A 13,518-nucleotide genomic window follows, 5' to 3' on the forward strand; every position below is an offset into this window, starting at 1 on the left:
AGTATCGGTATCGGTATCAATATCACCGATACTGGGCCTGTATTTACTTGGTATCGGATCAATACCAAAATTCCCGGTATCGCCCACCTCTACCTTCTGGCTCAGCTCCTTCTTTACTATAAACCACAATATTTTAAAGAAAGTAGAAATAGAGTGAGAGGATTTTTGTGAATGTTTAATACAGGTTGCAGGAACATGACCAAATGTTTCTTCCCACATATTTAGATATTTTTGTTTACATTTGACACAACTACAGACTCAGACTGTCTCAGCTGCACCGAATGACCTGTGGTGAACTACTTGTGCTGTTTGACTCTGTAGGACCCTGCGGAAAACAGCAAGAGGGAGCAGGAGAGAGGGAGCAGAGAGGAGAGGAGTCGCTCTCACATCAGTCAGTGGCTTCATGGAGTTATGTACCTCTGATCCGCCGCCATGGATTGCCCTCCGCGATTACTTTTCCTCATTTTACCGCTTTTGTTGTCGTGCGTCCTCCCGGTGTTTGCCATCATCTACCCTCCTAATGAAGGTAAGTCAACTCTCCGGCGGCGCACGTGTTTGTCTTCATGACGCGGCGCGCCACGGCACGCGTCGCGGCCGAGCGCGGCTTGGAGCGAATTCTGATACTAAAGATTCCAAACAGTGTATCAGTGGATCAGAGAGTGACGTGAGGATTTGAAATCACGAGTCTGGGCTTAATAAAGAAATAGACTCGCCCTGGTAAAGACGGCGGGGTTTAGAGTTGATTAAATCGGGATGGATGCGCTGCGCGGTGAGGAGACAGTTCCCAAAGCGCCCATCAGGAGTTATTAGTAGGAGAAAAGATGCAAACTCCCGCGTCTGTGTCCGCGTAAACGATCAGTGTTGCTCACTTTTTGTGAGCGAAGACGCTGCTTTGAAGGCAACAAACAGAGAAGCGGTGCGTAAAAACGCTGTGCTGACCTAAATAATTCGAAACAGCGGCGCGATCCTGTGACGAGTCCGTCTCCAGTCCCCGCCGACAGTCATGTGAACCTGAATGCTGTGGAAATTATATTAAAATCTGACAAAACACAAATTATTTAATTTCGGTTCTGTCATTTATTATTATTATTATTTTGGAGGCGCACGAAACTTGGAACACCAAAGTGGCGCTCAGGATGACTTCTCCAAACCTGTGAAACAGCGCTGGAGAGAAGACGAAACCATCCGTGTGTTGTGCCAAATCAGTTTTAATGGCTTATTATTATTATTATTATTATTATTATTATTATTATTATTATAAATATAATTTTGGCAAGAGATGCAAAAGTTAAATAGTTGCCACGAGGAGAAAAAACAAGCAGCGCGTACATGGGAGGAAAGTGTTCTGAGCAAAAACAACAGAAGAAAATGCATTTTAGTGCTTTTTTTTCTAACGGGACATCCTGCAACGAATAAAATCTACTTATTTTATGTGAAATAAATAACTTAATAAACAATAATCCAGTCTTCAAGTCGTCAGTGCCCATTTTGTACTTGCAGACATGGAAGCAGCCAGGAAGCGCATCTGTCGTAAAACGTGCGCAAAAATCAATATGTGGTTTCATCCCGGATTCGCTGTGGGCGAGCAAGGGCAGCCGAAAGAAGGAATAAATAAATAAAGAAAGAAATAAAAGTCTTTCGGGAGAGACATAATCCTCAACTGCTTCACGGAACTAGAAGACGGACGCGCCTCGCTTTGAAGAGCCTAAGTGGCTCGTTATTTACGCCTGTAATAAGGAATTAATTAAACTTGGGATGAGTCTTAATTGAGGTCTAATCCGCGCGGGAGACAAGATGAAAAAAAAAGAACATAAACAGATGTCGAGGACATCAGACAACGTGACAAAAATCTAAATGCGATGTCAGGAATAATGGCAAAACATTCGATCCAGATCTAAACCAAAATAAAGTTTTCCAGAACTCACCAATACGCATCAGATCCACCAAAACATAACTGTTGTTTTCTGATCATTTCTGATCAGTTAAAAAAAAAAAAAATCCAGATTAGAAAAGCACATTTGTTCCATTTACACGTGTTGCTTGTGATTAAAAGATCTTATTTGTACGTGATGCGTAAAATCTCAGAAAGAAAGGAAGGAATATCTTTTCTGTTTTTTGCCACGTGCGCTCTTCTGGACTGTGAACGCAGTAGATCAAAAATATGATTATGGATTACTTTATATTACAACATGAGGCGTGTGTATGTGCGTGTGTGTGTGTGTGTGTGTGTGTGTGTGTGTGTGTGTGTGTGTGTGTGTGTGTGTGTGTGTGTGTGTGTGTGTGTGTGTTGGGGAGGTGATCGCCGTTTGACTGACTCAAGTGTGTTTTACGCACTGAGCCAAATAAAAAAAACGTGTATATATATATATATATATATATATATATATATATATATATATATATATATATATATATATATATGACAAAAAAGAAAACCCAGATGTCTGTTTTATGTTCTGACTTTCAGATTCACATCTAGCTCGTGCGTCATAAGGAGGAAAAAAAAAGACAAAAAGTACTTTTGACATGAAAATGGAACAGTAAGTTGTCGATATGAAAAGCAAGCAGGCAATTAAATTCACTTTCCTCCGAAATAAATCAGCCAGAGAGTGTCAGTGTGGAGCCGACACTAATTCACGGAGTGTTAAAAAACAAAACACACCACAGGATGAATGTGACAGCGACAGTCAGCCAGAGCTGAATAATTACTGCTTAATTAATGTAACAAAAAAGAAGTTACTGTCGGTAATTATTTTTAAATATTAGTGGGGAAAACTGACCAGATGGAGTCTGTTTGCTGTAGTTATTTGACTCTTTTACGCACTTTTTTGTGGTGTTGATGTGTGAGGAAAAATGTCAAATAATAATAACTAAAGACGAAAAGCAAAAGTTTTATAGTTTTTCTACGACGCAAATCATATCAGCGCATCGCTCAAAAAGTGTGTGGGTTGAAAGTTTAGTGATGTTTCCGTTTTGAAATTCGTCTTTTTTTTTTTTTAATTGCTGGATTAAAACATGGATTGTTCAGAGATTAATCGGTTTGTTTGTCAGCAGTAGAAACACTAAAATTATGCTTTTTTCACAAAATAACTACAGAATATTAATATATTTCGTAAATGCTTTAATTTGACATGTTTTTGAACTTTTTGACTTTTTATTATAATAATGAAATAATTCACAAAAAAAAAAAAATCAATATATCATCGGTATTAATCCAGCAAATGTAAGAAAAAAAAAAGTTGGTGTCCTCCGTCATGATAAAGAAATAAACTTCTTCTGTCTCATCTAAAAGTCATGTAAGTGCGTTGAATACCAAATTTTGGTCGCTGATTTCACATATTACTTCTTTGACCCACTTAAAATGAAAAATATGAATAATTTGAAAAAAAAAATGTGTTGGTGTGGAACAGTGTCCCCGCGCGTGGCGTGACGATGTCCCGCTGCAGGGCGCCGGGAGGCCGCGGGTATTTTTAGGCGGCTGCAGGGACACTTGGCCCGCAGAGCCTCCTGCTGCAGCCCCGCGTGGAATGATGGGAGTTTGTGAGCAACAGCTTCTTTCACAAACGTGATTACATGCTTTTTTAAAAAAGAAAGAAACCTTTTGCTCTGTTTATGGGGCTCGATCAGAACGTAAAGACAGAGAGCAACGTCATCTTTTGTGACGTCATCTTCTTACGGAGACCCGGTAGTGTAGGTTGACGTGGGAAATACGTGGATTTAAAAAGAGAGGGGCTGTGCTGATGAGAGAAAAAAGCAAGGCAGTAAGGAGTGCTGGACAAAAAGAAAATAAGAAAGACAAAAACAAGGACAAAAGTTCAAAAGAAAGGAAAAAAAAGTGTGAATGACAGAAATCAGACAGAAGCATAAAGAAAGAAAGAAAGAAGTGGAAAAGCAAAGGAATGGGGGCAGCCAGCAGTAACATCAGACACACGGACTGTGCACTTGAATAATTGATCATGGGAGGTGAACACTTCAGCCTTTATAACACAGACACAAGTCCTCCTGCTCTGCTGCGGCCTCCCAAACTCACAGCACACACTGTTCTCCAAAACAGCACACAACATTCTATTCTATTCTATTCTATTCTATCAAATTTGGGGAGTTCACCCGCTGATTTTCGAGCATTTGTGGATGCCAAGAGAAACCTTCTTCCACTCATGACATTGCAGGTTTTGAGGTCACTTTTCTGTGTGCATCAGTTTGTTTAATTCATCAGTTGTTACTCAAAATCTGTGTGACTGTGAGCCTGGATGACAATTTCTGCCCAGTATGTGATGGAGTCCCACTCAGTAGAGTGCTTTCCTCTGCCATTTTAGTGGATCTATACCATTATCCCAATCTGCACAAAGCTGCATACTGAGATGTTAAAAGGGGTCATACTGTCCAAAATTTGATTTCATCAGAACTACAAGGCACTCAAAGCATGCATTCCTCCACCAAGGCCATATATTGCTTAAAACCTCTACTGTATGCTGGATCCAAAATGTGATCTGAATCATATTCCAAATGAACGCCCTCATTTTGTAGTACATTAATCACCTGATCACCAAATTTCATCTACATGCTCTCATAACTTTTTGAGTTAAATGTTGCTATGTGCCAAATATTCTTCTGGATCCCAGTTCCAGAATGTATTCCAGTACCTCCAAAATTCAATCACATATTCGTGGAGACATTTTCTATTGGCTCACCAAGTTTCCTTGGAATTCATTTGTTGCTTTTTGAGTTATCCTGCTAACAATCAAACAGACAAATGTCAGTGAAAACATTAGCTCCTTGGCCGAGGTAACAGTTCAGTATTTTCTAAATGCACCACGTCTGACATACATGGGTACATATATTCTAATGAAATCTGTAATTAATAAATAAAACAAATAAATAAACAAACAAACAAAAAATAAAAAAAAATAAAAGCCAAGTTGTTGGTTGTGCTTTACTTTTGACACCAGACAGTAGGCAGGTTTCCATGACCTACCAAATTGCACAAATTTGAGCCTCAAATTAAAACATGCTTTATGGAAACATATTTTGAAAATGCTTGAATGAACTTTTTTTCAGGTGATTAAAAAAAAAGCCTTATTTTGAAAAAAAAAAAAAAGGTGATGGAGACATCGCTATTATAGGTCACATGCAAAAAGTATCACGTGACATTCTAAAATACACAAAGCAGTACATGTGGATGGAGTAAGAGACATGGGGCTTGTTAAACAGTATAAAAAATTATGTTACACAATATTGGATTTAAAAACAAAATGACAATTTTTAAAATTTCTTCTTTTTTTTCTTTTTTTTTTACTAGGATGAATGCTGCGTTCAGAACGTTCAGACAGACTCGACATAACAAACCCCTGCTCCCCAAAAAAGTGCATTCATGCGATTACCTCAGTAATCTGAGTCATCAACTTCTCAGCCTGTACCACAGTAGAGCTAGGCTAACGGTATCTTTGGGCTAAATGAAATTATGAATGATCTGTTTGCTAATATGTGATGCTGCTAGCTGAACTAATTGCACATAGGATGTGAATATATTACATCTAGCAGTAATGCCTTGTTAAAAATGCATTTTTCATCATTAGTAACACTGTTGTCTCAGCATTCGCAAAGGGGATCGCCGTGGCTCTGACGCTAACTTGGCTACCTCTGTTTGCTCAATTTTCTCAGGGCAAAAATTACAGCCCAATGTAGTGTTCAGGGTATTTTTCCATGAGCTAGAGGTCGGAATGTCCGAACTCCAGCGGGTTCTGAACGCAGAGTTAGCATTTGGCCACCATGTCTGTTGGATTGAAGGTCTCATAAAAGGTCTCACAAGAATGATGCTGTCATTTCGCTCTTCTGCTTTGTCTGTATTCTGAAAATATCAATAACTTTTCCATAAATCTGTAATGGAAAACAAAAGTCATTATGAAGAACTGTTGTATAGCTTTCCTTGCCAGCTGGACGCTCTGGTTGTCTGTGGCGTGGCGTTCTGACGTCTTTTCTCCTAGCAGCTACACTGGGGTTGGGTTGCGGCCGCCTGATGGCGGGCTAACATGCTTGAGCATTGATTCTCTACCTCCATGACGTTTGCTCCCGCGCAGACAGACTGGCTGACTTTGCTATTAATACTGCTACTTCCCGTTTAGAGGCGCTCCCTGACGGGACAGGGGCTTTTTTCTTTTTGGTTTATTTATTTATTTTTGCTTGGCTGATGTTAGCTCACTAACAGGGCGTGTGCTTGGTGGTATCTGTATGTGGATGTGCACTTTTCCAAACACATCTTGGTCTTTTTTTTTGCATGTGTGTGTCTCTGCCAGCAGGCGCTCATGCACATATCCCTGGGAGTCGATGTGTTTGTGCTGGTGCTGATATTCCCAACCCATACTGCTGGAGGGGGACCTTTTTCCATACGCCGTCTAATTTTCTGCTCTCAAATTCCCCCCGCTTGGCTCAAATTGAGTGGTGAGCTCAGCTCGTTGAGAAATGTAAATTGGAAGCAATGGCCCTGGATGGTGAGCTGCTATTATCTGACATGAGCAGATAGTTTCATTAGACTCTAATGGGAATGTGTCTACTGCCACTCACCAGCTGAGAAACTTAGCGTGGTGAGTCAATTTAAGGGCTTTTTGAGGTTAAAATCTGATATTTCTGTCTATTTTCCCCGCTGTTTTTGTTAACATTAGCAAGAATCTATCAGATGTGTCCGAGGAGAATGTTGATTTCCATCCTTTCCAACGCAAAGACCCACTAGTCGCTTTGTTTATGGTCAAATTACAATTTTATTGTCGGCTAACCTCATTTTCCATACTCTGATGTCTATTAACACTCACTGTGACTGTCTCTGAGGATGGGTAGGCTCTTGTTTAATGAAGCTCTGAATGGAGGAACAGGGGGGTAAAATGTTTTCCTCTTGTCTGAGACAGTCCCTGACCTGCATAAAAAATTGGGCCGCCCATGCATTCTTCGCGTACATGCCATGGACCATACTGACAGCTATATTTGATGACGATTATTTACAGCACATTCATGATAATAAGAATAGAATATGCTGTTGCACATTTATCTGTGCCACAGTAAGGTAATCTCCATATGTCACTGTACATCAGAGTCAATTTGGTGGGCATTTCCACACAAACTAGTTCAGAAGCTTTTGCACTGAAGCCGTGCACATGTGCAGTGGATCATGAAGCTGCAAATGCTGCTGATTTACAGTGATGTTTGTTTTTTGTTTGTTTTTGTTTTTTAAATCTGAGTAGATGAGAAGGAAGAACAGCCACCTGGTTTTTATTTCAGGTTACCCTCATGGAAAAAAATCTGTCATAAAATGTATGAAAAGCAATTCACAAAACTTGGTACATATCCCAGCTATGTGGTTTCTGAAAGTGTATTCATGAGTTCTTTGGGTCCAAACTTCCATCTGTATGGAGAGACCTGCATGTGTTCTCCAGAGGGTGACCTTCTATCTGCTGTAGCCAGGTGCTACGCCTTCTTGGACTGGTATAGTTTTTGGGGTCTGGATCAATAGTGGGCCTTGCTCAGAAAAATGTGGGTGTCATCAAATACTCCCCCCCCAACCTTCCATTTGTCATCAGAGACACAGTGCTACAGTTGTGAACATTAGTTCACATACACTGGCTAAAAACATTCAAACTCTATTTTCCCTGACTACACACATTGCATTTTATTAAACAATAAGTACAGTATGTTAAGTCAGCTGCAATATCCACTTTATGAATAGAAGATTCCAGTGGATTCTAGAAATTGATGGAACTACTTTAAAGGCCTTCTGAATGACTCATTTCCATAATTCTGGGTTAACTGAGGGAATCTTTGACTGTATTTTAAGTCATAACTGAGGAAGCAGTACCTTGTTTTATTTATGTGCAGGGGGAAAAATATCAGAAGAATTATACTAAAGCTTCCAGAGCACAATGTTGGATTTCCAGAAGTCTGGTTTTTCCTTAGGAGCCAAATCAAAATGATTCATAGCAACATGAGCGACCATACAAAAATACAGTATATTTAACTGAAATTGCTGATCCAAACAACGTTTGAATACAACTGTACAGAATAAGAAATTTGGGATCATGCACCCTTGACATCACTGAGGAACAGAGCCCAGATTAACAGGAATGAACAGACTTGTTCTACAGAGCAACACAAAGCTCATGATCACAATTAAGGAAGCGATAGAGTTGTAGGTATCAGATCAAAATGTGACAGGACTTTCTTGGTTGAAGCCTTTTTCCTGATCACAGCAACGTCAATTAAACCAATCAGCTTCTTTGATGTCGAGCGACGACAGTGTTCTTTTTGTCCCTTTGTTGTTTGATTACCCATCATTTTCACATCTGCATTTGGCAGATGCAACTCAGACGTGCTGCAGCACAGAAGTAAAAACCAGCCAATAATAATAATAATGATGTATTTACAGCACACTGACAAGTGCAAAACAAATACAAAGTACACTACATAACAAAACATCAAGGTGCAATGATAAAATATTTTGCATTTCTAAGAAAATTTAAGAATGAAACTATCTCTGGTTGTTCTTGTGTTTGCTCTAAGATGTATCTGACACATCAATATGCAATGAAATTAAGTTAGCCATAGATTTTGGAGCCTGTCAAGGAATTAAGGAAACATGATGTGGGCAAAAAGGGACATGGCTCAGATGAAAGCTATATGCCGACATTGTTCATCTGTGGTCAGGTACTTAGCTGGTTGTACATGAACAGCACCCAGAGTGAGTTAAACCTTATCTGGCCACTCAATGCATGATGATGTGACATGGTTGTGGCTTATCAACATAATACAGAAATGTATTTCAGAAGAACCACAGAACACAGCACACACACTGTAGTCTATGCAACAAAGGACAAGCAGGAGCTGTACATTGTGTGCAGTGCTGCACAGGTTCTTTGTCAAGCAGAGCTCCATTGTGAGAGAAATTTAAAATAAAATTCTCCTGTGTACACAAAAAAACACATTTCTCAAATTTGATTTGCCAATATTGTACAGACACCTGAAATAGAAAATAACTGCCTATGTGATATATGCTATTAATAGGTGTTTATGTGAAAAATAACAAAAACGTATAATTTTATGGAGCACATAATAGGTTGTGTTAGTGCAGAGAGAAAGGTGCTCAATGTGAGCCACCACATCACATTTTCCAAAGCCTTGGCTGTTTGTTCGTGCTTCCAAAATTATTGAAGTACAAATTTACTCACTGCTGCACAGGGAAGAGACGATGGACACTTTGTCCTCAATTCCTTTAATGTTTGAGAGATTCTTGTGGTTGGATCCAGAAGTGCACCAGGCCTGTTGTGTGTCTCAGATCAAGAGGTCTTAATAGGTTGTGTGAGTGCGTAGCTGCAGAATGACTTATAGTCTCTGTGCAGGGTTTTTTTGTGAACAGGCTGTGTGAGTGCAGAGCTGCATTTTTACTGCAACGGCATAAAAAATAACATAGGTATGATGTTTCACAAGCAAATTACCATGCCGACTTTACTTATCTGAGGCGCTTTGGGGCTACTTATTATGGATGTGACTCTTACAACAACTCACGATTCAATTCGATTCCGATTCTTGGGGTGACGATTCGATTCAGAATCAATTTTTGATTGAAAGCGCTCTGAGAAATAGTTATATTACTTAAAAAATGTTTATGTTTAAGAAAATGCAGCTTTACAAGGTTAATCAAGTGATTCTAAAGATGTAAATTTACTTATCTGCTTTGCTTGTTCAGAGGTGGCTGGCAGTTTAGCGAAGTGATGGAGTGTGCGCTGGTCAGTAGTTGGCAGATACCGCTGATCCGTTTCTTTTAGCTCCAGGTGATTGCGTCGCATGTGGGTTTTCCGAAGTACTTGACTTTCATTTTGCAGATTTTGCACACTGCATAAGTCATATCAAACTCCTTCTTACGCAGCAAATAATAAAATCCAAAATGCACCCAAACATTTGCCTTCAGCAAAGATGGTGCTGGCTGAATTAGCTCTTCATCCGCCATGCTAAGCTGCTGCTCACGAATGTTTGAAGCACGCCAGACCCTCCCCTTGCAGGGACGCTGTAGTATGGAGGCCGTTGCCTGACAAACAGTACACGCAGCAAGTAAGCAAGAAAATGTAAAAAAAAATTGCTTTTTAAAAATCGATTCTTGGACATTTTTGATCGATTTAGAATCTTAATAAATAAGAATCGCGATTTGGACGTGAATCGATTTTTTTCTGGCACCCCTACTAATTATGTTGTGATTTGGGGCTATACGCATATTTGACTGATAACTGATATTTACAATTTTTTAACTCCTCAGCTTTAATACATTTTGCAGTAATCCTTCTACATATGCATGTGATGGTGTAAGTACTACAGTACAAGACCATTCAAATGTGTAAGAAAAAATGTACAATAAACACCTCTTTTCCTGGTTCATGGAGTCTTGACTCCTCTGCAAGTCGATACATCTTCAGGAAATCTACGCTGTTGCAAGTTTTCCCAGCTAGTGTCTGCTTTGATGCTGCACACGGGAGCACGAGCATCCAGCTCTCACTGTTAGTTAGAGAGTGCATGAGTGTTATATGCATGGCAGCTGAGTAAATAGAATTGTGATCAGTGCTCGAGGTTGGTGATCCCTCCTGTGGGATTAGATAAAGGCTAATTGGGGCTAACAAGGACGAGACACTCATATGTTCTCTTTGTTTTCTCTCTCTCTCTCTCTCTCACTGCAGTCAATCTGTTAGACTCAAAAGCAAGCCAAGGGGAGTTAGGATGGATTTCGTACCCATCACATGGGGTGAGTACTTTCCATTTCTATATTTATCCAGGTCATATCTAAGTATAGTTAACATTATAGGAATGAGATCTACTGACAGGTGTGATTCAAGTCCATATGTACTACATTAAATGAGGATTGTTATTGTTCTGTGGTAGTTACTACTTCACAGCATGTCATAATGACTGAAAGAGTGACTTGTTTCCCCCTTGTTGGTCACTTCTCTCCATCAGAGGTTAAAGGTTAAGCATTCTGACCTTACCATGTGGTTAAGGTCCTTAATTGAAAAAAAGTGATGCATGCATATGAGGATGCTTGAGCCAATGTCTGTTCAAATAAACATTACAGTAATTGTTGTAGGATCTCAGGGATCACACTTTTTTTTTATCAGTAACTGTTATTTTTCAACATGTGCTCTATTTTTTAGATATTTTGGGGATGTGTCTGTTCACTCTGGGCAAAAACAATGATTTTAGTCAGTCAAGTTTTGATTTAAAAAGCTAATGGTGTCACAGGTTAAACAACTACACACCGGAAATGTGTGCAGCAAGCTAAAAAGACACAGTAAACTGCTTCTTGTTGCCAGTGAATAGGCAAATGTTATTATTAGGATAGAGTGGATCCCTAATGAGGTAAACATGTCCATATTTGCCTCACTAAATGTGAAGACAATTTTAAAGTAACTGATTATGCAGTTACCCGCTTACTTACCTTAGCCTCCATCCCATCCAGAGGCACTGCTGTACACTAAGTCATTCAACGCTGGACTGATTAAAATAGTTTTTGTCCCAAATGGAAAGACAAAAAAACAAAAAACAAAAAACAGAAAAATCTAAAACTGGAGTCCATTTTGAAAAATCCAGAGTTCCCGTTTAAATCATTCCAGCATCCAATGTTTTTTAGACAGTAGGTTGGTGCGTCTTTTAAAATTCCACTTAAGCAGTTATCCGTAGCTGATGTTTTGTAGTACACTTTCATTACATACAGATGATTGGGTGGAACTAGTGGTCTTTTAATACCCACTTTTCAGGTTTCCTACACTGTCTGGGGTTCGTGAAATGAACACATTCTTTTTCCAAGGCTTTGCTAATTAATGACAATAGGGATGTAGCAGTGTGTCCCAAAATCCTTAGTGTTAATTTAATTTGCATGGTATTAAATTAACACCATTCCTGAGTTTATATGAAATCACCGCCTGTTACAAATTAAAGTTACACATTTGATAGTGTTAGAATATTTGCATGTTAATAGTTTTATCGAACACTGACAATGTTCATAATTTATATAGGGTTGTCCCAGTCTGATCTCAAAGATTGGTACTGCGTCTGATCAAAGACATATGTTGACTTTGAGTATCACCTTGATCTATTTGTGGTCCATTTCGGACGTGATGTGTCATCAGCAGGCATGAGAATCTCATTGCTGACAAGGATTCAGTACGCACCTCGATACACTACCAGTGTTACGATACATATTGCGATACATGACGATACTGATAATGCGATACGATTCACAACTGATTCCCATTCAATATGATTTGATATGTATTTGATGGCGATTCAATTCCTCACAATGTGATATGATGCGATTTGGTGTGATACGATTAGGGATGGGTATTGATAAGATTTTATCGATATCAATGGCATTATCGATTGTACTTATTGATCCGATTCTTTATCGATTTCCATATCAATACCTCTTGTGAATTTTCTGCGTACTAAAAGTAGGCTTTACAGGTTTTCTCTATCAACAACATTTTATTGAGTCTTAAAGTAAATAAATATGAAATTGGTCACTGGATCCTTGATCTCTGAACATAAATAAAAAATTATAAAATATGTACATGGTCACTGGATCCTTGATGTACATGATGGATCCTTGATCTCTGGACATAAATAGAAATAAACAAACTCTGTAGTTTTTGTCAAAAGCATTTCCTTTCAGATAAACTGCAAACAGCGGGTTGAAGCGCTGCTTCATTGCTTCAAACTTCAAGCAGACCTGCTACAGTCTGCAATCAATGTAGAGAAATAAGCCTTTTCTCGATAAACACCCTCAAAACAACGTTCACTCCGGGGTCCCGAACCGCATTTACTGTGCTATGATACTGATCGATGCAACACGATTTAACCCGTCAATTGAATTGATGCACACTGAATGAATCGATGCACTTGCATCACGCACGTTTGTATCTAGATACCGATTCGTATCGATCTCCACATGCCTAGTCATCAGAGGTCATCATCACCGTGTGTTTCAGATGCATTTCAAAAACACGTCCACTGTTTCACCTTAAATATACACAGTGTCTATTTTGATGGATGCTGCTTCACTCCTTATAGTTTCCTTGCTGGCTTTTGTTTGTTTAACCAGCTATCTTGTTTATTGTTAGTTTGCAGCTTCATTCTGCATTGTCACCACTATCAGGACAGGAGTGTGTACTAGCACTTTTTCTTCTGTCTTGCCACACAAACGTGACTAAACCTACAGTCACATTAGCTACAAGTGACAGCAACCAACAGGCAAAGCGATGACTTGCCATTCAGTTTCAATCAGTGGCTGTTTTGCAGTGACAAGAGACAATAGTCACTAGGTGGGAGAAGAAGTCTATTTTATGTAATTGCTGAGCGACGTTACTGCCAATCCAAGTAAAAACACAAACTGATGTCATCTGGCTGCTCGGTCGAACAAAATAAACCAAGATAGAAAAAATGCTCCAAAAGAGCTGTATTTCTCAATAAATCTAATATGTTTGGCATTTTTCTTCA

General features: G+C 39.2%; 1 protein-coding gene across 1 annotated transcript in view; it reads left to right on the forward strand.

Moving 5' to 3' along the window:
- The first annotated feature begins 353 nt into the window (after nt 1-353).
- Nucleotides 354-13,518, forward strand: part of epha3 (eph receptor A3) — a 357,435-nt gene continuing 344,270 nt past the window's right edge. The window contains exons 1-2 of the mRNA XM_034187249.1: nt 354-526; nt 10,707-10,771. Coding sequence (XP_034043140.1) covers nt 433-526; nt 10,707-10,771 — 159 coding nt within the window. The 5' untranslated portion in view covers nt 354-432. The remainder of the gene's footprint in view (nt 527-10,706; nt 10,772-13,518) is intronic.

The sequence above is a fragment of the Thalassophryne amazonica genome, chromosome 14 (assembly GCF_902500255.1).
Source record: "Thalassophryne amazonica chromosome 14, fThaAma1.1, whole genome shotgun sequence".
Classification (NCBI taxonomy): domain Eukaryota; kingdom Metazoa; phylum Chordata; class Actinopteri; order Batrachoidiformes; family Batrachoididae; genus Thalassophryne; species Thalassophryne amazonica.